This window comes from Oncorhynchus keta, chromosome 14 (genome assembly GCF_023373465.1).
Source record: "Oncorhynchus keta strain PuntledgeMale-10-30-2019 chromosome 14, Oket_V2, whole genome shotgun sequence".
NCBI lineage: Eukaryota > Metazoa > Chordata > Actinopteri > Salmoniformes > Salmonidae > Oncorhynchus > Oncorhynchus keta.
Window position 1 is genome coordinate 71330822 of NC_068434.1, and position 27442 is coordinate 71358263.

General features: G+C 45.6%; 1 protein-coding gene and 1 long non-coding RNA gene across 3 annotated transcripts in view; one reads left to right on the top strand and one right to left on the bottom strand.

Moving 5' to 3' along the window:
• Positions 1–3592: 3592 nt before the first annotated feature.
• LOC118393936 (dual specificity protein phosphatase 22-A-like) overlaps positions 3593–27442 on the bottom strand; it is a 42497-nt gene continuing 18647 nt past the window's right edge. Inside the window, exon 7 of the mRNA XM_035787162.2 lies at positions 3593–4334. Coding sequence (XP_035643055.1) covers positions 4134–4334 — 201 coding nt within the window. The 3' untranslated portion in view covers positions 3593–4133. The remainder of the gene's footprint in view (positions 4335–27442) is intronic.
• Positions 21609–24548, top strand: LOC127907350 (uncharacterized). 2 transcript variants are annotated; one of them, XR_008064213.1, is made up of 3 exons: positions 21609–23537; positions 23745–23816; positions 23925–24548. It is a non-coding gene; the product is annotated as an uncharacterized LOC127907350 (long non-coding RNA). The 2 variants fall into 2 exon arrangements; XR_008064214.1 differs by having other exon boundaries at positions 21609–23429.

Sequence of the window (27442 nt, forward strand, 5' to 3'; positions counted from 1 at the left end):
ATCTTCAGAGATAGCTGTTTCCCCCACGTTGTCCAGGCACTTGGATGGCCGCCAGTTGGCCGATGTCCGACCACAACATCTTCAGAGATAGCTGTTTCCCCCACGTTGTCCAGGCACTTGGATGGCCGCCAGTTGGCCGATGTCCGACCACAACATCTTCAGAGATAGCCGTTTCCCCCACGTTGTCCAGGCACTTGGATGGTCGCCAGTTGGCCGATGTCCGACCACACCATCTTCAGAGATAGCTGTTTCCCCCACGTTGTCCAGGCACTTGGATGGCCGCCAGTTGGCCGATGTTCCGCCCACGGAGACGAGTTTTGGCCAGGTTGAAGTCCGCTTCTTCATCAACAAAGATATACTTGTGATTGTTCACAGCAGCATCCAAGCACCTTAATAAAATATATTTTGGTTAGTTACTTTTACAGTATAGTTCCAATATGATATTGTGATTCTGAAGATAGAACAGAGTATACTATCAATAGATCATACTGTAAGAATACTGTAACATGTTTTGTGAATTTAAATACATTACAATGTAATTTACTGTACATGTAATGGTAATATGCATCGTTCATATCCTCTAGACTTACAGGTTTTCTTGGTGAAATGTTCTCATTATGAAATTGACAGTTGATCTTTTTAGATCGGGGTGAACTAATTTGGCAGCCTCTGCCATGGTAAGGCCTCTGTTTGCCACGAGGTCAATGACGATGACCCGGGCTTCATTAGACACAACAGTTTCCTGACGGGGCCCGTGCCCACGTCTTTGACCTCTTAATGTTTTAAATTTGAGGATATGTTTTGAGTTTGTACTAAGAGTTGTGATATTTTACCACATACCTGCGAAAATAGTACCAAAGCGATTAAAAAGCAGCGTTTCCCAATCTCGGCTCTGCCCCCCTGGGTACACATTTGAGTTGGATTCAAATCCTCAAAGCTTGATGATGAGTTGGTTATTTGAATCAGCTGTGTAATGCTGGGGCAAGAAACTAAATGTGTACCCGAGGAGGGAGGGGTGCAGAACCAAGTTTGGGAAACCCTGCTCTAAAGCACTGACACAACAAAGTGTGAAAAATGTTCAAGGGGGTGTAGACTTTCTATAGGCACTGTACATGAAGGCAGGGTAAAGTGACTAGACATGAGCATAGATAATAAGAACATAAACAACATAGTGGCAGCAGCATATGATGTGTAGAAGTGTGTGTGTGTTTGTGTTATGTCGGTATGAGTGTGTGTGTGTGTGTGTGTGTGTGTGTGTGTATGTGTGTGTGTGTGTGTATACACTACCGGTCAAAAGTTTTAGAACACCTACTCATTCAAGGGTTTTTCTATATTTTTACTATTTTCTAAATTGTAGAATAATAATAAATAGTGAAGACATCAAAACTATGAAATAACACATATGGAATCATGTAGTAACCAAAAAGGTGTTAAACAAATCCACCTTTTGCCTTGACAGCTTTGCACACGCTTGGCATTCTCTCAACAATCTTCATGAGGTAGTCACCTGGAATGCATTTCAATTAACAGGTGTGCATTCTTAAAAGTACATTTGTGGAATGTCTTTCCTTCTTAATGTGTTTGAGCCAATCAGTTGTGTTGTGACAAAGTGTGTGTGTGTGTGTGGGGGGGGGTAGTATACAAAAGATAGACGTATTTGGTAGAAGACCAGGTCCATAGGAATGGAAGACCCAGGGTTAAGGATAAGGATAAGTTAATTAGAGTTACCAGCCTCAGAAATTGCAGCCCAAATAAATGTTTCACAGAGTTCAAGTAACAACTGCTCAGAGGAGACTGTGTGAATCAGGCCTTCATGGTCGAATCAATAAGAAGAAGATACTTGCTTGGGCTAAGAAACACGAGCAATGGACATTAGACCGGTGGAAATCTGTCCTTTGGAGATTGAAGATTTTTTAAAAAGATTTTTAGTTCCAACCACCGTGTCTTTGTGAGACGCTGTGTGGGTGAGTGGACAATCTCCACATGTGTATTTCTCACCGTAAAGCATGGCCTATGGTGGCCTATGGTGTGGGGGTGCTTTGCTGGTGACACTGTCTGTGATTTATTTAGAATTCAAGGCACACTTAACCAGCATGGCTACCACAGCATTCTACAGCGATACGTCATCCCATCTGTTTTGGGCTTAGTGGGACTATCATTTGTTTTTAAAACAGGACAATGACAAAACACACCTCCAGGCTGTGTAAGGGCTATCTGACCAAGAAGGAGAGTGATGGAGTGCTGCATCAGATGACCTGGCCTCCACAACCCCCCAACCTCAACCAAATTGAGATGGTTTCGGATGAGTCTGACCGCAGAGTGAAGGAAAAGCAGCCAACAAGTGATCAGCATATGTGGGAACTCCTTCAAGACTGTTGGAAAAGCATTCCAGGTGAAGCTGGTTGAGAGAATACCAAGAGTGTGCCATGAAGGCAAAGGGTGGCTATTTGAAGAATCTGAAATATAAAATATATTTTGATTTGTTTAACACTTTTTTGGTTATTACAGTGAGGATTTTGTGTGAGAGTGTCAGTGTAGTGTGAGAGAGTGTGTATATATAGTCATGTGAGTGTGCATAGAATTAGTGCAAGATAGGGTCAGCGTGGATAGTGTTGGTAACAATTAATAATTTAGCAGTCTTATGGCTATTTAGCAATATTATGGCATGGGGATAGAAGCTGTTGCAGAGCCTGTTGGTCCAAGAGCTGATGCTCTGGTATCATACACTTTCAAGCACAAGCTCTCTCTATCTCTGCACACACACACACACACACACACACACACACACACACACACACACACACACACACACACACACACACACACACACACACACACACACACACACACACACACACACACACACACACACACACACACACACACACACACACACACACACACACACACACACACACACACACACATTAGTTTAGTTATGATTTGATAATACTCTGGTTTGTAGCCAGCCTTATACAATTACTGTAAGGTTGTTTCAGTCTCAATATGCTGCTTTGGCTTCATAATAGTATTTATTAGCATATATTTTTTGGCAAACAATGAAAGTGTACATTTGAATATTAATAAAGCATATACATACACTATGATACAACATCATTTGTACCACTAAACATTTAACAAAGATCTTAAAACTCCCTAAAACTAAAATAATATTTAGAACTTCTGATAAATTGACAAGCAAATTTCCAAAGAAGATTTACGGTAGATTTTTAGGAAGACCCCATATTATGACTTTGGGCTGTGATGATCCTTCATTTTACTAGCTGGAACGAGGCATTCATTTTATATGGCAAAGCTGCTGTTATTTAAAGCTTTATCACATGCAGCTATACAGTAGCTAGATCAGTTTAAATTAGGGCGGAGAGCATCTTATGTTCATTCATCCCTCAACACCAATCAGATCTTCCATCTAACCAGCGGACTGCAGTTAACATGATGTAATCATGGTACCATGTAATAACATATTGATAAACATATTAATAATAATTAATTATAATGTAATGTTAGGTGTAGGACTTTTTCCTGATCATGTGACCTAACCAGGTCCTCGTTATAGGTCTTAGGCAGATGATTAAAAAAAGAAAATGCAAGTCCTACACTTCTTTATCTGTTTGGCCTTAAAAGTTGACATGTTGGGTTTAGAGATGAGTTGAGGCGACGTTATAGGACAGGTGCCTCATGGTAGTATGTGGCTGTAAGGTCAAGGTGTTGAGGTGTGGAGGTGTTTGGATTAAGGCTTCAGTGACCATCAGAGCTCCTGATCAGGCTGTACTAAGGTCAGTTTAGTGGCGAGGGACATGGGAGGTAGTGCAGTGGTGAGAGAGTCAGTTAGACAATACCCCTATGCACTTGGGACCTGCAAGTACTAAATAGTTACACGCAATAAGGTGACAATTCCACCTAGTCTATCAGAGGGCAGGGTGGAGCTATTCCCATATTGCTTAGGAGGACTAGGTTCTGGAGAATGTCTTGGTCAAGAGAAACCCCTGGCCCTACTTACACCCATCAGATCTCTTCAGATCTAAGTGCCTAGGGATTGGGAAATTGTCTCACTCTACAGGCAGGCCTGAGCTGGAGGTTGGTGGGACCAGGGAGACTCGCGGCCCCTTGGCTCATCTGTTTCCCCCAGAGCCGTTGTAGGCATTGTAGGGTAGAGGGTAGACACTGGAGACCTGGTTCATCCAGCCCTGGTCCCCTCCTCTCCTCTGGTTCTCCTGCTGCTGCTGCTCTATGTAGTGGTTCAGCAGCACTCCCACCTGCTCCTGGTCCTTGAAGGGACTGTGGCGGAAACTGGCCCGCAGCCACGCCCGGTACTGGAGAGAAGACAGACAGAAAAGACCATGTTTGATGGTTCAGATCAATTAGTGTTCTATGGTCCCCCAAGGGTGGGATGTCAGAGCAGAGTGTTCTGGAGTCAGAGCAGAGTGTTCTGGCATCGGAGCGGTGTTCTGGAGTCAGAGCAGAGTGTTCTGGAGTCAGAGCAGAGTGTTCTGGAGTCAGAGAAGAGTGCTCTGGAGTCAGAGCAGAGTGTTCTGGAGTCAGAGCGGTGTTCTGGAGTCAGAGCGGTGTTCTGGAGTCAGAGCAGAGCGTTCTGGAGTCAGAGCAGAGCGTTCTGGAGTCAGAGCAGAGCATTCTGGAGTCAGAGCAGAGCGTTCTGGAGTCAGAGCAGAGCGTTCTGGAGTCAGAGCAGAGCGTTCTGGAGTCAGAGCAGAGCGTTCTGGAGTCAGAGCAGAGCGTTCTGGCGTCAGAGCAGAGCGTTCGGGCGTCAGAGCAGAGCGTTCGGGCGTCAGAGCAGAGCGTTCGGGCGTCAGAGCAGAGCGTTCTGGCGTCAGAGCAGAGCGTTCGGGCGTCAGAGCAGAGCGTTCTGGCATCGGAGCGGTGTTCTGGAGTCAGAGCAGAGTGTTCTGGAGTCAGAGCAGAGTGTTCTGGAGTCAGAGCAGTGTGTTCTGGCATCAGAGAAGAGTGCTCTGGAGTCAGAGCAGAGTGTTCTGGAGTCAGAGCGGTGTTCTGGAGTCAGAGCAGAGTGTTCTGGAGTCAGAGCAGAGCGTTCTGGAGTCAGAGCAGAGCGTTCTGGAGTCAGAGCAGAGCGTTCTGGAGTCAGAGCAGAGCGTTCGGGCGTCAGAGCAGAGCGTTCTGGCGTCAGAGCAGAGCGTTCGGGCGTCAGAGCAGAGCGTTCGGGCGTCAGAGCAGAGCGTTCTGGCGTCAGAGCAGAGCGTTCGGGCGTCAGAGCAGAGCGTTCGGGCGTCAGAGCAGAGCGTTCTGGCGTCAGAGCAGAGCGTTCGGGCGTCAGAGCAGGCGTTCGTCAGAGCAGAGCGTTCTGGCATCGGAGCGGTGTTCTGGAGTCAGAGCAGAGTGTTCTGGAGTCAGAGCAGAGTGTTCTGGTTCTGGAGTCGAGTCAGAGTGTTCAGAGCAGTGTGTTCTGGAGTCAGAGCAGAGCGTTCTGGAGTCAGAGCAGAGCGTTCTGGAGTCAGAGAGTTCTGGAGTCAGAGCAGAGCGTTCTGGAGTCAGAGCAGAGCGTTCTGGAGTCAGAGCAGAGCGTTCTGGCGTCAGAGCAGAGCGTTCTGGAGTCAGAGCGTCAGAGCAGAGCGTTCGGGCGTCAGAGCAGAGCGTTCGGGCGTCAGAGCAGAGCGTTCGGGCGTCAGAGCAGAGTCAGAGCAGAGCGTTCGGGCGTCAGAGCAGAGCGTTCGGGCGTCAGAGCAGAGCGTTCGGGCGTCAGAGCAGAGCGTTCGGGCGTCAGAGCAGAGCGTTCGGGCGTCAGAGCAGAGCGTTCTGGCGTCAGAGCAGAGCGTTCTGGCGTCAGAGCAGAGTGTTCTGGCGTCAGAGCAGAGTGTTCTGGCGTCAGAGCAGAGTGTTCTGGCGTCAGAGCAGAGTGTTCTGGCGTCAGAGCAGAGTGTTCTGGAGTCAGAGCAGAGTGTTCTGGCGTCAGAGCAGAGTGTTCTGGAGTCAGAGCAGAGTGTTCTGGCGTCAGAGCAGAGTGTGTGGGTGAGAAGTTATTTTTCTATTACCACACTTTCACTTGGTTTATTTTCCTTCCCAGTAGACGGTGATAGATGTAGATAGAGAATTCTCTTCGATTATAATCACAGCCGTATATATCCCCCCCCAAGCAGACACATCGATGGCTCTGAACAAACTTTATTTAACTCTTTGCAAACTGGAAACCATTTATCCGGAGGCTGCATTCATTGTAGCTGGGGATTTTAACAAGGCTAATCTGAAAACAAGACTCCCTAAATTTTATCAGCATATCGATTGCGCAACCAGGGGTGGAAAAACCTTGGATCATTGTTACTCTAACTTCCGCGACGCATAAGGCCCTGCCCCGCCCCCCTTTCGGAAAAGCTGACCACGACTCCATTTTGTTGATCCCTGCCTACAGACAGAAACTAAAACAAGAGGCTCCCACGCTGAGGTCTGTCCAACGCTGGTCCGACCAAGCTGACTCCACACTCCAAGACTGCTTCCATCACGTGGACTGGGATATGTTTCGTATTGCATCAGATAACAATATTGACGAATAGGCTGATTCGGTGTGCGAGTTCATTAGAACGTGCGTTGAAGATGTCGTTCCCATAGCAACGATTAAAACATTCCCTAACCAGAAACCGTGGATTGATGGCAGCATGAAACTGAAAGCGAGAACCACTGCTTTTAATCAGGGCAAGGTGTCTGGTAACATGACCGAATACAAACAGTGCAGCTATTCCCTCCGCAAGGCTATCAAACAAGCTAAGCGTCAGTACAGAGACAAAGTAGAATCTCAATTCAACGGCCCAGACACAAGAGGCATGTGGCAGGGTCTACAGTCAATCACGGACTACAGGAAGAAATCCAGCCCAGTCACGGACCAGGATGTCTTGCTCCCAGGCAGACTAAATAACTTTTTTGCCCTCTTTGAGGACAATACAGTGCCACTGACACGGCCTGCAACGAAAACATGTGGTCTCTCCTTCACTGCAGCCGAGGTGAGTAAGACATTTAAACGTGTTAACCCTCGCAGGGCTGCAGGCCCAGACGGCATCCCCAGCCGCGCCCTCAGAGCATGCGCAGACCAGCTGGCCGGTGTGTTTACGGACATATTCAATCAATCCCTATACCAGTCTGCTGTTCCCACATGCTTCAAGAGGGCCACCATTGTTCCTGTTCCCAAGAAAGCTAAGGTAACTGTGCTAAACGACTACCGCCCCGTAGCACTCACTTCCGTCATCATGAAGTGCTTTGAGAGACAAGTCAAGGACCATATCACCTCCACCCTACCTGACACCCTAGACCCACTCCAATTTGCTTACCGCCCAAATAGGTCCACAGACGATGCAATCTCAACCACACTGCACACTGCCCTAACCCATCTGGACAAGAGGAATACCTATGTGAGAATGCTGTTCATCGACTACAGCTCGGCATTCAACACCATAGTACCCTCCAAGCCCGTCATCAAGCTCGAGACCCTGGGTCTCGACCCCGCCCTGTGCAACTGGGTACTGGACTTCCTGACGGGCCGCCCTCAGGTGGTGAGGGTAGGCAACAACATCTCCTCCCCGCTGATCCTCAACACTGGGGCCCCACAAGGGTGCGTTCTGAGCCCTCTCCTGTACTCCCTGTTCACCCACGACTGCGTGGCCACGCACGCCTCCAACTCAATCATCAAGTTTGCGGACGACACAACAGTGGTAGGCTTGATTACCAACAACGACGAGACGGCCTACAGGGAAGAGGTGAGGGCCCTCGGAGTGTGGTGTCAGGAAAATAACCTCACACTCAACGTCAACAAAACTAAGGAGATGATTGTGGACTTCAGGAAACAGCAGAGGGAACACCCCCCTATCCACATCGATGGAACAGTAGTGGAGAGGGTAGCAAGTTTTAAGTTCCTCGGCATACACATCACAGACAAACTGAATTGGTCCATCACACAGACAGCATCGTGAAGAAGGCGCAGCAGCGCCTCTTCAACCTCAGGAGGCTGAAGAAATTCGGCTTGTCACCAAAAGCACTCACAAACTTCTACAGATGCACAATCGAGAGCATCCTGGCGGGCTGTATCACCGCCTGGTACGGCAACTGCTCTGCCCTCAACCGTAAGGCTCTCCAGAGGGTAGTGAGGTCTGCACAACGCATCACCGGGGGAAAACTACCTGCCCTCCAGGACACCTAGGACACCACCCGATGTTACAGGAAGGCCATAAAGATCATCAAGGACATCAACCACCCGAGCCACTGCCTGTTCACCCCGCTATCATCCAGAAGGCGACGTCAGTACAGGTGCATCAAAGCTGGGACCGAGAGACTGAAAAACAGCTTCTATCTCAAGGCCATCAGACTGTTAAACAGCCACCACTAACATTGAGTGGCTGCTGCCAACACACTGACACTGACTCAACTCCAGCCACTTTAATAATTTGGAATTGATGGGAAATGATGTAAATATATCACTAACCACTTTAAACAATGCTACCTTATATAATGTTACTTACCCTACATTATTCATATCATATGCATACGTATATACTGTACTCTATATCATCGACTGCATCCTTATGTAATACATGTATCACTAGCCACTTTAACTATGCCACTTTGTTTACATACTCATCTCATATGTATATACTGTACTCGATACCATCTACTGTATCTTGCCTATGCTGCTCTGTACAATCACTCATCCATATATCCTTATGTACATATTCTTTATCCCCTTACACAGTGTATAAGACAGTAGTTTTGGAATTGTTAGTTAGATTACTTGTTGGTTATTACTGCATTGTCGGAACTAGAAGCACAAGCATTTCGCTACACTCGCATTAACATCTGCTAACCATGTGTATGTGACAAATAAAATTTGATTTGATTTGAGTTAGCTACAGTCTAAGCAATTTATCTCTAGATCAATCTCTGTGTGTGGTTGGCAAACGGACAGCAGACATTCCTGAAAACAAGGGACTTTTCTCAGCAGCTCAGAGAGCCATAAGAGGTCCAACAGCTGTGCCCCCAACACACTCACTCTGGCTTTAACAACATTGCTTCTGGGCTTGATCCCAACTTGAAATCTGTGCACATAAATCATGCATTGATGTCATTGCATGTGTAACTTGTGAAAATTCAAGTTACACATGCTGATCTCAAGATGAGATGTGACCTATGAGGACTGAAAGTATCATATATTTACATAGACAATGTCCTCTAAAATGGCCCAGTGTCTGGATTTAACGGTACACAGGGATTAGTCCTGGTGAGAGGGCCTCGAGGAGGCAGCAGGGATTGGGTGGGAAACCCCTGGCAGAAGTCCCAGGTCTTTAGCCCAGCAGTCAGTGGGCCCACATAGGGACCAGTGAGAGCTGAGGAAGGGGTGGGCAAAGCTAGCTCTGAATCAGACCTTTACCAGGAACCTGCCTCCACTTCTGTGACTCCTCCTCTGACGTTCCTGCTCACACAGTAGCTACGGGCTCTCAAACAAAAACAGATCTCGGATCAACCTCGATTGTAGTGACTGTGTAAGTGACGTCACCCAATTCCATTGAAGCTTGTAGAAAAGTACACTTTACAAAAAAGGACTTAGGAAAATTGCAATTGGTTCAGAACAGTGCAGCACAGCTGGCCCTTGGATGTACACAGAGAGATAATATTAATAATATGCAATATCACAATACTTATTTTCCACCATAATTTGCAAATAAATTCATAAACAATCCTACAATGTGATTTTCTGGATTTTTTCCCCTCATTTTGTCTGTCATAGTTTAAGTGTACCTTTGATGAAAATTACAGGCCTCTCTCATCTTTTTAAGTGGGAGAACTTGCACAATTGGTGGCTGACAATACTTTTTTGCCCCACTGTACATACACACACACAAACGGTACTATATACACACGTACACATGGATTTTGTACTGTAAATACGTGGTAGTGGTGGAGTAGGGGCCTGAGGGCACACAGTCTGTGAATGTATTGTAATATTTTAAAAGTTGTGTCACGACTTCCGTCGAAGTTGGTCCCTCTCCTTGTTCGGGCGCGGATCGGCGGTTGACGTCACCAGCTTTCTAGTCACCACCGATCCATGTTTAATTTTTGTTTGTCTTTATTATTACACACCTGGTTTCCATTCCATAATCAAATGTTCCTTATTTAACCCTCTGGTTTCCGGTTTCTGTTTTGTGCGTGGTTGTCATTGTCATGTGGTTTCGTTATTTTGTGCTCTGGATATTTGTGATTTTCCTTGTTGGAACATTGCTTAATTATTGAGTAAATTCTCTGATTATTACTCATACCTGTGTCCTGCGCCTGACTAATCCATTCACCTAATCGTTGACAGAATCACGCACCATAAAATGGAGTTAGCAGGTGCAACCAGCCCTCCTCTCCAGTGGAGGAGCGAGTCCAGCAGCACGCAACTATGTTACAGAGTCTCGGTACAACCGTGGATCGCGTGCTGCAAACCATGGACCGATGGGAGAAAGGGGTTTTTCTGGTTAACCCATCATCATCACCCCAGCTCCCACAACAACCTACACTGATGTCCACCCCTCCTTCATCAGGATCCAGTGGGATTCGGCTCTCGCTCCTGGGAGCGTATGATGGAACGGCTGCCGGGTGCCAGGGTATCCTACTCCAGCTGGAGCTCTACCTGGCAGCCGTTCAGCCGGCCCCTTCGGGATGCGAGAGAGTGAGCGCCCCCATCTCTTGTCTGACTGGTAAAGCACTGGAATGGGCCAACCTCATCTGGAGAAGGTAATTGGACAATTACGAGGATTTCACCCGCCGCTTCCGGGCGGTTTTTTGATCATCCACCTGAAGGAAGAGTGGCAGGGGAAAGCTTGTATCGTCTAAGACAGGGGATGAGGAGCACTCAAGAATTCGCTGGACTTTAGAACTCTGGCCGCCGGTGTGGAATTTAATGAGCGGGCCCTGATCGACCACTACAGGTGTAGTTTACGCGAGGACGTTCATAGGGAGCTAGCCTGCAGGGACACCACCCTTAACCTTGACCAGCTGGTGGATCTATTCATCCGGGTGGATAACCTGTTGGCCTCCCGCGGACGTCCGGATCGGGGTCCATCAGTTACATCCCCCAGCACCTCTGATCCAACACCGATGGAGCTGGGAAGTGCTGCTATGAGGGGGACCAGAGGAGGGACCATTCCCTGCACCATCTTTGGCCGCAGAGGGCACACTGCTGGTCGGTGCTGGGGAGGTTCGCCAGGGGGTCGAGGTAGCAGGCAGAGCACTGGTGGATCATCGCAGGTGACTCACTCAGAGCTCCCTGTTGCACACACGTGGTTGTATATAGAATTTCCTGAGCTTTCCCCGCGTTACCAGCATAAGGTGCTAGTAGATTTAGGCGCAGCTGGGAACTTTATTGACCATTCCTTCGCACTTAGATTAGGGATCTCTATTGTTCCTGTTGATGTTCCCTTCCCTGAACATGCCTTAGATAGTCGTCCTTTGGGGTCGGGGCTAATTAGGGAGGTCACAGCTCCACTCTGTATGATAACGCAGGAGGGTCATGTGGAGAGATTTAGTCTCTTTCCTGATCGACTATCCTGCGTTTCCTGTCGTGTTGGGCATTCCCTGGTTAGCCTCTCATGACCCCACTATTTCGTGGCAAGAGAGGGCTCTCAAGGGATGGTCCCATCAGTGCTCAGGGAGGTGTGTAGGTGTTTCTTTAGGTGCAACTACGGTGGAGAGTCCAAACCAGGTCTCCACCATGCACATTCCCCCCGAATATGCCGATTTGGCACTCGCCTTCTGTAAAAAGAAGGTGACTCAATTACCACCCCATCGACAGGGGGATTGTGCGATAAATCTCCTGGTAGACGCTTCACTTCCCAAGAGTCACGTGTATCCTCTGTCACAGGAGGAGACGGCGGCTATGGAAACATATGTCACCGAACCTCTGGGACAGGGATACATTTGGCCTTCCACTTCACCTATCTCCTCGAGTTTCTTTTTTGTGAAGAAAAAGGATGGAGATTTACGCCCGTGTATTGATTATCGAGGTTTAAATCAGATCACGGTAAAATACAGTTACCCGCTACCTCTCATAGCCAGTATGACAGTCATTGCACGGGGCGCGCTTCTTCACAAAATTGGACCTCTTACAACCTGGTGCGTAACTGGGCGGGGGATGAGTGGAAGACGGCATTTAGCACCACTTCTGGCACTATGAGTACCTCATCATGCCGTACGGGAGAGGTTAATCCTCTTGGTACTAGGGGGCAGTATTTTCATTTTTGGAAAAAAAAACGTTCCCGTTTTTAATGGGATATTTTGTCAGGAAAAGATGCTACAATATGCATATAATTGACAGCTTTCGATAGAAAACACTCTAACGTTTCCAAAACTGTAAAGATATTGTTTGTGAGTATAACAGAACTCTGGATAAGAGCGTCTGCTAAATGACTTAAATGTAAATGTAAATGTATGTTGCAGGCGAAAGCCTGAGAAAAATCCAATCCGGATGTGGCCCAGGTTTTTAAAGCGCTGCGTTCCAATGACTCCCTATTCAGCTGTGAATGTACCATCAACAAGCTTACGTTTTCTACCTATTCCCCAAGGTGTCTACAGCATTGTGACGTAGTTTTACGCATTTCTGTTGAAGAATAGCCGTAGGCGGCCACATGGCGTAAGTGGTCACATGGTGGCTACGAGAGAGATTCTCGAGTAAAATACAGAGGTAGCCATTACTCCAATCGGTCCTAGAAACACCTTGAGGATGTATTCTAAACAACGTTTGCCATGTTTCTGTCGATATTATGGAGCTAATTTGGAATATTGCTAATTTGGAATATTTTTCGGAGTTGTGGTGACTGAAATTTCCGGGCGATTTCTCAGCCAAACGTGAAGAACAAACGGAGCTATTTCGCCTACAAAAATAATATTTTGGGAAAAATGAACTTCGGCTGTCTACCTGGGAGTCTCGTGAGTGAAAACATCCAACGTTCATCAAAGGTAAACGATTTAATTTGATTGCTTTTCTGATTTCCGTGACAAGGTTGCCTGCTGCTAGCAAGACATAATGCTATGCTAGGCTATCGATAAACTTACACAAATGCTTGTCTAGCGTTGGTTGTAAAGCATATTTTGAAAATCTGAGATGAGATGAGGTGATTAACAAAAGGCTAAGCTGTGTCTCAATATATTTCATTTGTGATTTTCAGGAATAGGAATATTTTCTAGGGATATTTATGTCCGTTGCGTTATGCTAATTAGTTTCAGGCGATGATTACGCTCCAGCATGCGGGTTTTGGAGTAACAAAAGGTTTTAATGAATGCTCCATCAGTCTTCCAATCCTTTGTATATGAGATTTTCAGTGACCTGCATGGGCAGGGTGTAGTGGTGTATATAGGTGACATTCTAATATACTCTGCTACAAGCGCCGAGCATGTGTCCCTTGTACGCAGGGTGCTTGGTCGACTGTTGGAGCATGACCTGTACGTCAAGGCTGAGAAATGTCTATTCTTCCAACAGTCCGTCTCCTTCCTAGGGCATCGCCTTTCTGCGTCAGGGGTGGAGATGGAAAATGACCACATTTCAGCCATGCGTAATTGGCCGACTCCAACCACGGTAAAGGAGGTGCAGCGGTTCTTAGGGTTTGCCAACTACTACCGGAGGTTTATCTGGGGTTTGGTCAGGTAGCGGCTCCCATTACCTCCTTGCTGAAGGGGGGACCGGTGCGACTGCAGTGGTCAGCTGGGGCGGACAGGGCTTTTAGTCACCTGAAGGCTCTGTTTACCTCGGCTCATCCTGATCCCTCCTTAGCGTTCATAGTTGAGGTGGACGCGTCCGAGGCTGGGATAAGGGCTGTGCTGTCTCAGCGCTCGGGTACGCCACTTAAGCTCTGCCCCTGTGCTTTCTTTTCAAAGAAGCTCAGCCCGGCGGAGCGAAACTGTGATGTGGGGGACTGGGAGCTGTTGGCTGTTGTCAGGGCTCTTAACTTCTTGCGTCGAGCCATGCCGGATCCGGTTGCGTAATCATAGCCTCAAGCTCAATACCATAACGCAACGTTAACTATTCATGAAAATCGCAAAGGAAATGAAATTAATATGCTAGCTCTCAAGCTTAGCCTTTTGTTAACAACACTGTCATCTCAGATTTTCAAAAATATGCTTCTCTACCATAGCAAACTAGCATTTAGCATTTAGCGTTAGCTTTAGCAGGCAACATTTTCACAAAAACCAGCAAAAACATTCAATAAATCATTTACCTTTGAAGAACTTCGGATGTTTTCAATGAGGAGACTCTCAGTTAGATAGCAAATGTTCCGTTTTTCCTGAAAGATTTTATGTGCAGGAGAAAATCGGTCCGTTTGGTGCGTCACGTTTGGCTACCAAAAAAAAACGAAAATTCAGTTATCCAAACGCCAAACTTTTTTCCAAATTAACTCCATAATATCGACTGAAACATGGCAAACGTTGTTTAGAACCAATCCTCATGGTGTTTTTCACATATCTCTTCAATGATGTATCGTTCCTGGAAGTATGAGTCTCCTTCTGTATCGCATGGTACAAGGATTGCCACTGGGAATTACGCACCGACTTAGACAAAGGACACCGGACGGCCCCCTGGCAAATGTAGTCTCTTATGGCCAATCTTCCAATGATATTCCTACAAATACGTCACAATGCTGCAGACATCTTGGACGAACGGCAGAGCGCATAAGCTCGTTCACAGCATATTCACAGCCATATAAGGAGACGTTAGTAGAACAGAGCGTCAAAAAGCCTGATCATTTCCTGTTTGAAGTTTCATCTTGGTTTCGCCTGTAAGATCAGTTCTGGGGCACTCACAGATAATATATTTGCAGTTTTGAAAACGTCAGAGTGTTTTCTTTCCAACGCTGGCAATTATATGCATAGTCGAGCATCTTTTCGTGACAAAATATTGCGCTTAAAACAGGCACGTTTTTTTATCCAATAATGAAATAGTGCCCCCGTAGCTTCAAGAGGTTAAGGCATGGAGACATTGGCTTGAGGGAGCTAGACACCCTTTTCTCATTTGGACTGACCACCGCAATCTGGAGTACATTTAGACAGTGAGGAGACTGAACCCTCGCAAGGCAAGGTGGGCCATGTTTTTCACCCACTTTGTTTTCACCCTATCCTACAGACCAGGTTCCCAGAAAGTGAAGGCAGATGCACTGTCCCGGATGTATGATACAGAGGAGTGGTCCGCGGATCCCACTCCCATACTTCCAGCTTCTTACCTGGTGGCACCGGTGGTATGGGAGGTGGACGCGTACATCGAGCGGGCGTCACGTGCAAAGCCCACTCCCACACAGTGTCCAGTATATCTGTACGTTCCGTTTGATGTCCGCGATCGTTTGATCTGTTGGGCCCACACGTCACACTCCTCTGGTCATCCTGGCATCGGTTGGACAGTGGGCTGTCTTGCTGGGAAGTACTGGTGGCCCACGTTAGCTAAGGACATGAGGGTTTATGTTTCCTCCTGCTTGGTGTGCGCACAGTGCAAGGCACCTAGACACCTGCCCAGAGGGAAATTACAACCCCTTCCCGTTCAACAACGACCGTGGTCACACCTGTCGGTGGATTTCCCCGTTTTCCATGTTGGGCGGCGTTCGGCAGTCAATGTTTCATTTTCGTTTTGTTTTGTCTTCATTATTACACACCTGGTTTCAATTCCATAATCAATGTTCCTTATTTAACCCTCTGGCACCCTTTCTGTTTTGTGCGTTATTGTCATTGTCATGTGGTTTCGTTATTTTGTGCTCTGGATATTTGTGTTTTCCTTGTTGGAACATTGCTTAATTTTTGAGTAAATTCTCTGATTATTACTCATACCTGTGTCCTGCGGCTGAGTTCGCCTTATCGATTCACCTAATCGCTGACAAATTGTATAAACTGCTTTAATTTTTCTTGATGCCAGGATGAGTTAATCAAATCAAATCAAATATTTGTCACGTGCCGAATACAACAGGTAGACCTTACAGTGAAATGCTTACTTACAAGCCCTTAACCAACAATGCAGTTTTAAGAAAATCCCTAAAAAAGTAAGAGATAAGAATAACAAATATTTAAAGAGCAGCAGTACAGTGCCTTGCGAAAGTTTTCACCCCCTTCGCATTTTTCCTATTTTGTTGCCATAAACCTGGTATTAAAATATATATTTTTTGGGGGGGTTTGTATCATTCGATTTACACAACATGCCTACCATTTTGAAGATGCAACATATTTTTATTGTGAAACAAACAAGAAATAAGACGAAAAAACTGAAAACTTGAGCGTGCATAAATATCCCCCAAAGTCAATACTAGAGCCACCTTTTGCAACAATTACAGCTGCACGTCTCTTGGGATATGTCTCTATAAGCTTGGCACATCTAGCCACTGGGATTTTTGCCCATTCTTCAAGGCAAAACTGCTCCAGCTCCTTCAAGTTGGATGGGTTCCAGCTGGTGTACAGTCATCTTTAAGTCATACCACAGATTCTCAATTGGATTGAGGTCTGGGCTTTGACTAGGTAAACAGGTTCGCTTCCGTCCCTCTCCTCGCCCCTACCTGGGCTCGAACCAGGGACCCTCTGCACACATCAACAACTGACACCCACAAAGCATCGTTACCCATTGCTCCACAAAAGCCACAGCCCTTGCAGAGCATGGGGAACAACTACTTCAATGTCTCAGAGCGAGTGACTTCACCGATTGAAACGCTATTAGCGTGCTCCCCGCTAACTAGCTAGCCATTTCACATCAGTTACATAGGCCATTCCACGACATTTAAATGTTCCCCTTAAACTACTCAAGTGTTGCTTTAGCAGTATGCTTAGGGTCATTGTCCTGCTGGACGGTGAACCTCCGTCCCAGTCTCAAATCTCTGGAAGACAAACCGGTTTCCCTCACAAATTTCCCTGTATTTAGCACCATCCATCATTCCTTCAATTCTGACCAGTTTCCCAGTCCCTGCCGATGAAAAACACCCCCACAGCATGATGCTGCCACCACCATGCTTCACTGTGGGGATGGTGTTCTCAGCGTGATAAGAGGTTTTGGGTTTGTGCCAGACATCGCGTTTTCCTTGATGGCCAAAAAAACTCAACTTTTAGTCTCATCTGACCAGAGTACTTTCTTGCATATGTTTGGGGAGTCTCCCACATGCCTTTTGGAGAACACCAAATGTGTTTGCTTATTTTCTCTTTAAGCAATGGCTTTTTTCTGGCCACTCTTCCGTAAAGCCCAGCTCTTCCGTAAAGCCTAGGTCCTGGATGACAGGAAACTTGGCCCCCAGTGATGTACTGGGCCGGACACACTACCCTCTGTAGTGTCTTGCGGTCGGAGGCCGAGCAGTTGCCATACCAGGCAGTGATGCAACCCGTCAGGATGCTCTCAATGGTGCAGCTGTCAAACCTTTTGAGGATCTGAGGACCCATGTCAAATCTTTTCAGTCTCCTGAGGGGGAATAGGTGTTGTGTTGTTACCTACCCTTACCACCTGGGGGGTGGCCAGTCAGGTAGTCCAAGATCCAATTGCAGAGGGAGGCGTTTAGTCCCAGGGTCCTTAGCTTAGTGATGAGCTTTGAGGGCACTTTGGTGTTGAACGCTGAGCTGTAGTGAATGAATAGCATTCTCACATAGGTGTTCCTTTTATCCAGGTGGGAAAGGGCAGTGTAGAGTGCAATAGAGATTGCATCATCTGTGGATTTGTTGGTGCGGTATACAAATTGGAGTGTGTTATGTTTGTTCCTTATATAATGACAAACCGGGGCGTAGGTTTAACTACTTTTAATGAACATATACTTCAGCTAGAAAACTCCATGTTTAGCCATGCAAGGCATTCTTCAACCACCTGCATAGCCTGCTGGGTAACATAGCCTAAATGCTATTGAAGCATAACAACACATCTTCTTACCTTTAAAATAAAACTACTTTTCAATGTAACACAAAATGCATAACATGCCATTTTCAATAACACACATTTCTTTCCCACAATTTTTTTTATTTTTATATAATCTTTTTCAACTAAATATAGTCTGTCCAACAATACTCTATTGTGGCTCTATTTCCTTTCACATAAACAAAACAGTCCAGGTGCCCCTTTTTTAAATATTTTTTTATAGCAATTCTCAATAAGCCTTTCAGGGGCTCTGATAGTCCTTTTTGGTTGTTCTGCTGAAGTGCTTCCTGAAACAGTTGGACAGCGTTCATTGTCAGTCAGGGTGTTCTGAATGAATTGTCCATTTCTAAAGGCATTTGATGCTTCAGCAGTATCCTCCAGGTGATCCTCAGTTCTTTGAGTGAATGGCTGAAGCCTTAGATCCACTCGGTTTCATCTCAGTTGTTATCCATGCTTAGTTTGGATCTCATAGGATCGCGGTGCACACACCCTTGCTGCATCCAGGTTCTTGTAGTGATGTCTCTGAGTCGTACATGATCTCCAGGTTTCAGTTCAGGTCTTGCACTTTTGTCGTGTCGCTGTTTTTGTCTTTCTGTTTTTCCTTCACGAGTTTGACTTTGTGAGCGCCTCTGACTGTTAGCAAGTCCTCATGGATGGGTAGGTTGGTTCTGATGCGACGTCCCATTAACATTTGTGCAGGTGAAAGTCCGTTCTGCAGCGGTGCGCTGCGGTAGATCATCAGATTTTTTAAGAAATCCTCCTTTACATTGTGTGCCTTTTTCATCAGACCTTTGAAGATTTTGACTGAACTCTCTGCTAAGCCATTGGATCTCGAGTAGTTGAGGCTGGAGGTGTTGTGTCGGAATGGCCAGTCGTTAGCGAACAATCGGAATTCGGAACTTGAGAACTGCGGGCCATTGTCCGAGTACAGTTCAGACGCAACCCCATGTCTTGCAAAGACTGATTTCAGGTAGGTGATTACAGCTTTGCTGGAGGTAGTTGGCAGTGTTGCTACTTCAGGGTAGTTCCGAGTAGTCGCCGGTAACAACAATGTAACTTTTGCCATTGCAGTCAAAAAGGTCAACTCCAACTTTGTAGTAGGGTCTGTTGGGTACTGGATGAGGCATTAGCGGCTCTGCTTGCTGCTTTGGCCTGTAGGTCAAACACAGTTCACATGAAGCAGTGGTCTGGCTGATTTCCTGGTTCATTCTTGGCCAGTACATTACTTCGCATGCTCGTCGTTTGCATTTTTCCTCACCCAAGTGGCCGTCGTGTATTTTCTGTAGCATTTCTTTGCGTAGTGTCATGGGAATGACAATTTTGTTGCCTTTGAACACTGTCATCCACAACTGTGAGCTCTGCTCTGCACATCCAATAATCCTGTAATTCTCCTTGTATAGTTGTTTTTCTGTGCCGGCAATCCTATCGGTGTTGTTTCTTTTGACTCTGTCATTGTCTGGTCATCTGCGATCTCTCTTTTGATCTGCTCCATTCTCTCAGAAGACACAGGAAGTGATGCTACAATCATGTTGACGTAGGCCTGAATCTGTGTTTTTCTGTGTGTCGAAGCTCTCCTTCTTGTCGACTGCTCGAGAAAGAGTGTCGGCGGCGAACATGAACTTTCCCGGGGTATAGATCATCTTCACATCATATTTTTGCAGTCTGATCAACATTCTCTGGATTCTCATTGGACAATCATTCAGTGGCTTAGACATGATTGACACCAATGTTTTGTGGTCGGTTTCTACTTCAAAATCTCGTCCGTAGATGTGTTGGTGAAACCTTTCGCAAGCGTATGTGCTTGCCTGTAGTTCTTTCTCTATTTGTGCATACCTTGTCTCTGCGCCTGTCAAGGCTCTGGACGCATAAGCGATGGATTGCCATGTGTCGTCATGCTGTTGCAGAAGAACTGCTCCCAGGCCAAACTGTGACGCGTCTGCAGAAATCCTTGTGCTTTTCTCTGGATCATAGAACCTGAGCACTGGCTCTTCTGTGATTGTCTTCTTTAGGTTTTTGAAGCAGTTTTACTGTTCATGGGACCATTCCTATTCATTTTTTCTGTTCTAGAAGACATCTGGGTGGAGCGGACTGTGCTGACAGTTGAGGTATTAACTTTGCAAGGTAGGTGATCATGTCCATGAAGCGTCTCACATCGTCTTTGTTCTTTGGGCGCTCCATGTTGTTGATGGCTGATGTTTTCCTTGGGTCTGGTTTGACTCCATCCTCTGAAAGTACGTCTCCCACGAAGGTAAGTGTTTTCACACCAAACTCGGATTTGTCCATGTTTAGTTTTAGTTTGACTTTCCGTGTCAGGTCCAGCACTTGTCTCCCTCACGCATCGTGTTCTTCTTTTGTGGAACTCCAGACGATGATGTCATCCATCCTACTCTCCACTCCTGGGATGCGCACGAAGATCATATGGATTGTCTTGTGATAGACCTCTGGTGCTGAGAGAATCCCATATGGTAGATGAAGAAATCTGTACCTGCCCTCAGGTGTGTTGAATGTGCATAGCCTTGAGCTTGCATCATCTAGCTTCCACTTTGCTCCAGAAAACTGCGACATTATCTCTTCTCTGGTTGGCTACTTGAAATGCTCTCTCTTGATTGCTTTGTTGAGATCTCTCGGGTCTGGACATATCCTGAGATCGCCGTTCTTTTTCACCACAATAACCATTGAGCGTACCCAGTCTGTAGGTTAATCCATTTTTGTGAAGACGTCTAACTTTTCCATGAGATAGACGTCAAAGAGTTCCTCTTTGAGCTTTTCCCTCAGTGCAAATGGAACTTTTCTGCATGCATGCACAACTGGAGTAATTTTGTCATCAGTACATATTTTGTGTTCTCCTGGTAAACATCCAAGACCCTCAAACACATCCTCATACTCACCCAGTAGCGATTCTTGGTCATTTTCAGTCTGTCACTACATATACTCTTTTCAACAAATTGAGCTTTTCACATGCATTGATTCCTAGAATAGGATGTACACTCTTTTCCACAATAAGCAGCTGTGCTCTGAACTGTTTTCCTTTGACTGGTACGTTCTCCCCAGTATAACCAGTAACCTTCATTTTCACCGGGTGTATTTTGCTCTTCACCTTCGGTGTTTTGTAGTCATCCAGAGACAACAGGTTTACCTGTGCTCCAGTTAAGCTTGAATGGTATTATAGTTTCATTCACCTTCAATGGCACAATCCATTCAGCATTTACTGCATTGCATATTTCCAAAGAATAATCAATGAAGAATTCTATCTCCTCGATTTTTCCCACAGTTGTTACATGATTTGCCATGTGCAGGGCATTTTTTTGGCTTGTGGATAAATCCACATTTTCCACATGTAGTGTTTTGATTTCTCTCTTTTGCTTGTCTCATCCCTGCACAGCTCTTTAGCTTGTGCTCTGTTGGTTTCAGCTGCTCGACACATATTCACTGCTTTATCCAAAGTTAAATCTTGATCCACAGCAATCTCTCCTTGAGTCCTTTATCAAGTATGCCACAGACTATCCTGTCTTTCACTAGTGAGTCTTTCAGATTTTCAAATTCACATGATTTGCTCAGTGTGTTCAGCTCAGCCAAATACTGGTCAAAACTGGCTCATCTGACCACTTTTTTATTGACAGAGTCACTGGTGCTTCCTGTTTTAATTTTAGCTTATAAGCAGGAATCAAGAGGATAGAGTTATGGTCAGATTTGCCGAATGGAGGGTGAGGGAGAGCTTTGTACGTGTCTCTGTGTGTGGAGTAAAGGTGGTCTAGATTTTTTTCCCTCTGGTTGCACATTTAACATGCGGATAGAAATGAGGTACAACTGATTTAAGTTTCCCTGCATTAAAGTCCCCGGCCACTAGAAGCGCAGCCTCTGGATGAGCTTTTCCTCTTTGCTTTTTGGCGGAATACAGCTAATTGAGTGCGGTTTGAGTGCCAGCTTAGGTCTGTAGATAGCTACGAAAAATACAGATGAAATCTCTCGAGGTAGATAGTGTAGTCTACAGCTTATCATGAGATACTCTACCTCAGGCGAGCAAAACCCTGAGACTTCCTTAGATATCGTGCACCAGCTATTGTTTACAAATATGCACAGGCCCCCGCCCATGTCTTACCAGAGGCTGCGATTCTGTCCTGCCAATAGAGTGTATAATCTGCCAGCAGTATGTTCTTAATGTCGGCGTTCAGCCACGACTCTGTGAAACATAAGATATTACAGTTTTTAATGTCCTGTTGGTATGATATATGTGCTTTCAGTTGATCTAATTTATTTTCCAGCGATTGAACGTTAGCTAGCTAGCAGAATGGAAGGCAAGGGCAGATTAGCCACTCGTCGCCTGATCCTCACAAGGCATCCTGATCTCTTTCCGCGAAACCTACGTTTCCTTTTCCAGCGAATCACGGGGATCTGGGCCTGGTCGGGTGTGCGTTGTATATCCCTCGCGTCCGACTCATTGAAGAAAAACTCCTCGTCCAATTTTAGGTGAGTAATCCCAGTTTTGATGTCGAGAAGCTCTTTTCGGTCATAGGAGAAGGTAGCAGCAGCTTTATGTACAAAACAAGTAAAGAACACCGCATTAAAAAAATAGCATGGTTGTTTAAGAGCCGATAAGACGGCAGCCCTCCGTCGCCATCTTCATTAGCTGCCTTGGTAGCAGCTAATGGGGGTCCATAAAAAATACAAATACACAATAAATTGTATTTGACTGATATTGTTTTTCATTCGTTCTATTCATGTGTTCCATTTCTATGTCAGTCCTGGTGATTCTGTAAGTGTAACACACCATAAGTTAATTGAACATGGTCCCAGCCCTCCTTTTACCACAGTGGAACCACAGCCTGTGGGACATGCTCCATCTTGCCCTTACAATAAATCTCTAACCATTTAGGTCAACAAGTCCAACAGACCATCCAGATCTGCGGTTTCTGGAGGGAATCCAGGAAATAACCATCTAATCATTTGTTGTGTAACACCATATATATTGCGAAATAGGACGAACTGAAAGTGTCTCTGAAAGTAATATATGGAAATATGTTCCATTTCAGTAATGCAATATGAATACAAAGAGGGAACTGTAGATTATAAAGAGACAAATAAAATGTTCACACTAGTGTGAATCTAATGAACCTAAACATTCAGTTTCGTTTTGCTTCAGTTGTCATATTCTTTTGCCACCTGTGTGTTCACTAATCAAGGTTAATGCAGCTTAGCTCCACACTGGATCTATAGACATAATTTATGAACATTTTGGAAATGCAGTGAGAAATTAAAACAACAACACAGTTGGACATATTATTGTTCTGACATGAACATTGCTACACCTCACCGAACACATCAAACATGGATGTCCTTGTAAGACCAGCCGAGTATAGTGCAGTTTATGCTCTTTTGGGTCAGACTTCCACACAGGACAGTGGGATTGATCAGTGTAGTTCTCAGCTGTGCTGTGGGAAGACATGGCTGACATTTTAAACAACGGAACATCACATCATGGGCTTCTGGTAGACATGTGTTGAACATCACATCATGGGTTTCTGGTAGACAGGTGTTGAACATCACATCATGGGTTTCTGGTAGACAGGTGTTGAACATCACATCATGGGCTTCTGGTAGACATGTGTTGAACATCACATCATGGGTTTCTGGTAGACAGGTGTTGAACATCACATCATGGGTTTCTGGTAGACAGGTGTTGAACATCACATCATAGACAGGTGGGACATCAATCATATCAGGGGCTTCTGGTAGACAGGTGTTGAACATCACATCATGGGTTTCTGGTAGACAGGTGTTGAACATCACATCATGGGCTTCTGGTAGACAGGTGTTGAACATCACATCATGGGCTTCTGGTAGACATGTGTTGAACATCACATCATGGGTTTCTGGTAGACAGGTGTTGAACATCACATCATGGGTTTCTGGTAGACAGGTGTTGAACATCACATCATGGGCTTCTGGTAGACAGGTGTTGAACATCACATCATGGGCTTCTGGTAGACAGGTGTTGAACATCACATCAGGGGCTTCTGGTAGACAGGTGTTGAACATCACATCAGGGGCTTCTGGTAGACAGGTGTTGAACATCACATCAGGGGCTTCTGGTAGACAGGTGTTGAACATCACATCATGGGCTTCTGGTAGACAGGTGTTGAACATCACATCATGGGCTTCTGGTAGACAGGTGTTGAACATCACATCATGGGCTTCTGGTAGACAGGTGTTGAACATCACATCATGGGCTTCTGGTAGACAGGTGTTGAACATCACATCATGGGCTTCTGGTAGACAGGTGTTGAACATCACATCATGGGCTTCTGGTAGACAGGTGTTGAACATCACATCATGGGCTTCTGGTAGACAGGTGTTGGACATCAATCATATCAGGGGCTTCTGGTAGACAGGTGTTGAACATCATATCATGGGCTTCTGGTAGACAGGTGTTGAACATCACATCATGGGCTTCTGGTAGACAGGTGTTGAACATCACATCATGGGCTTCTGGTAGACAGGTGTTGAACATCACATAATGGGCTTCTGGTAGACAGGTGTTGAACATCACATCATGGGCTTCTGGTAGACAGGTGTTGGACATCACATCATGGGCTTCTGGTAGACAGGTGTTGAACATCACATCAGGGGCTTCTGGTAGACAGGTGTTGAACAGCTCATCATGGGCTTCTGGTAGACAGGTGTTGGATGGAGTTGTGGGTGGCTACTAGTATCAATGCATAGCCACCAATGTGATAGTTCAACAAAAGATTGCAATGTGTATTTATTTAGTCATTTTCTTATAAATGACCTATAATTTATTACAGTAGTGTAAAGGTTAACACACTTGTGGTACATTATTTACATTAGTTGAGTAATCATGAAATACAGTATAATTTTAAAGTTATATACAAAATATATGCAGGAGTTCCAGATGAACCAAGACAGTTCCCATGTCAGGTAAAAGAGAAGAGTTGTGTTCAGGTGTTACGTGCCTCCTGACAGAGGGAGGTGCAGGAATCAGGAGCAGGAGAGCAAGGAATTCCCAGTGGCAAAATAGTTTAATGAGTAGTCCAAAACACAACTACAACATGGGACTGAAACACGCCCAAACGAGGTTGCCACACACACAGGGAAATAAAGTGCTACACACGGAGGAGAAACCTCTAGTCCTAAACTCAATACCTAAATGGCACAACTACGGTGAGAAACCCCGTGGTGCAGACACGCACCCCTCAATAACGTAACCACAGAAAACAATCCCGCACAAAGACTAGCAGGCAGCGGAGGTAAATATACCCACCGAAATCAACTAATCAGACACAGGTGTAAACAATACAGACAGACACAAATGAAAAGGAAAAATGGATCGATGGCAGCTAGTAGGCCGGCGACGACGACCGCCGAGCGCCACCCGAACAGGGAGACGAGCCACCTTCGGTGGAAGTCGTGACATCAGGTGTGTCACTGTGTATGTTTCCTCCCACACAACCATCAGGTGTCACAGCGACTCCCACACATTACCACCATCCATAACCAGCCATACAACATACTCAAACCTCTTTACAAGAAAATGGACTGTGTTACAAAAATACACAGGTAGGTACAATGTACAGTTAGACTACACACGATAAGGACAGATGGGAGACTTGAGTCCCAAACCCAGCTTTGAGTCAGACTCTCCACCATTCCTTTACCAGTTTTCACTTCCAGATCAACTATTCATGAGAAAAGGATTACTCAAAATTGGAACAAATTTTGTAAATTTCAGTTTTGTTCGTTTGAAAACATCTCCCTGCTTTGAATCCATTTAAAGTAAGTCAAAGTCCAAACTAAGGAACAGTGACCTGGACACAACCCCTAAGACACTATCACACTTACTGAACCTTACCTTACGTACAACAAAACACCCACATACTAATGCATTTATAATCATTTTTAACAACAGACATGCCTTAGTTGTATCAGTGTTTTAGGCAAAGTGTTGTGAAATTTAAAAAATATACAATTGATCACCTCTATATACAGTATAACACTATAGATAAAACTATTGGGATGACAAGAGCAAATTCTCTCTAAGACACAGTCGTGGGAAAAACATGAAGAAAGGAATTCCATTTCCCCTTTGATCCTCAAAATCACTGCAAAACTCAACCAAACAAAAATAAAATAAATGTTTTTTTCTTCAGTGAAGACATGTTGCAAGCTTCTGACAGTAATTAGTCATGTGATGGTTAGTACCAGGCTAATGCAATTTCAGCAAGCCCCTCCAGTTCCCCTTCTGTGTACAACACACACGTACTGAGTACCACTGGCTGGGTGCATGTCTTCTCAGCAACATCCATACACAGCTCTTTTTGCAGAATGGTCTAGAAACATGTGTGTGTGTGTGTGTGTCTGTGCGTGTGCATGTCACACATCATTTCACAGGTTTGAAGTCTGATGTGTGTGGAAATAGCTGCCCCACAACAGGAAAGCCATTTTCTCACCTCACTACATCTTGTGTGAATAATTTGCAGATGGGTATAAATAAACTGACAACACAGATATTCACTTTGAAACCAGCAAACACTTTAGTGTAGGTCTAGTGACATGAGAGTGAAGTCACGGTTCATATGCATGATGGTGGCACTTCTAATTAAATAACTTGTGTATTTCTGGTGGCCCAGATGAAAGTCACATAGTAATAGTTTACACACGATCTAGTGGTCTTCTGTTTGCCTAGATACATTGAGGGTTCATAACCCACCTCGGTCATAACAGCAAGTCCAGAGAAAGCCATCAGCCATCACAAAGATCATCTCCCAGTTTGCTAATGAGCAGTATGATGAGTTTAGGAAGATCCCTGGTAGGCCATATAAAGTTGAGAAAGGCAGCCAGGAAGGATGGGCTCCAGGTTTACTGTCAGAGACCCACCTCCATCTACAGAAGTGAAAGTAAACCAAAAGTATGAACCTGACAAGGCAGGAGTGGCCTTGTAAAAAATGGCTGCATCATTAACTGATAGCGGCTGAATGATGACACATTCCTGTGACTCTGTACTATGAGTGGGAGTAAGCTAACAGTTTGGCTTCCGAGTGGGTGTTAGAGAAGAGGTGGGCCTTAACCGGCATTCTTCTTACTCACTGAAATTGTTTACCTGAACTATTCAAGTCTAAATATTACACTTCAGCTGTGTTACAGGGTGTTTTTCTGCTCACATTCAATTGCGGGAAGCTGTAGAATAATAATAACAATTTGGGGGGTGCTTATATTTGTCCTGTTTTTTTGTTGCATATCCCAACACCCCGTGAGACACCCGCAGGGAGTGGGTTCACGGACTGGGGCACCATTGTACAGCACCCCTGGAGCATTAAGGCCCCCCCCCCCCCAGGTGGTAAGAGTAGGCAACAATACATCTGCCACGCTGATCCTCAACACTGAGGCGCCTCAGGGGTGTGTAATTAGTCCCCTCCTTTTATTCCCTGTTCACCCACGACTGCATGGCCAAACACGACTCCAACACCATCATTAGGTTTGCTGACGACATAACAGTGGTAGGCCTGATCACCAACAACGGTGAGATGGCCTATAGGGAGGAGGTCAGAGAACTACAACCTCTCC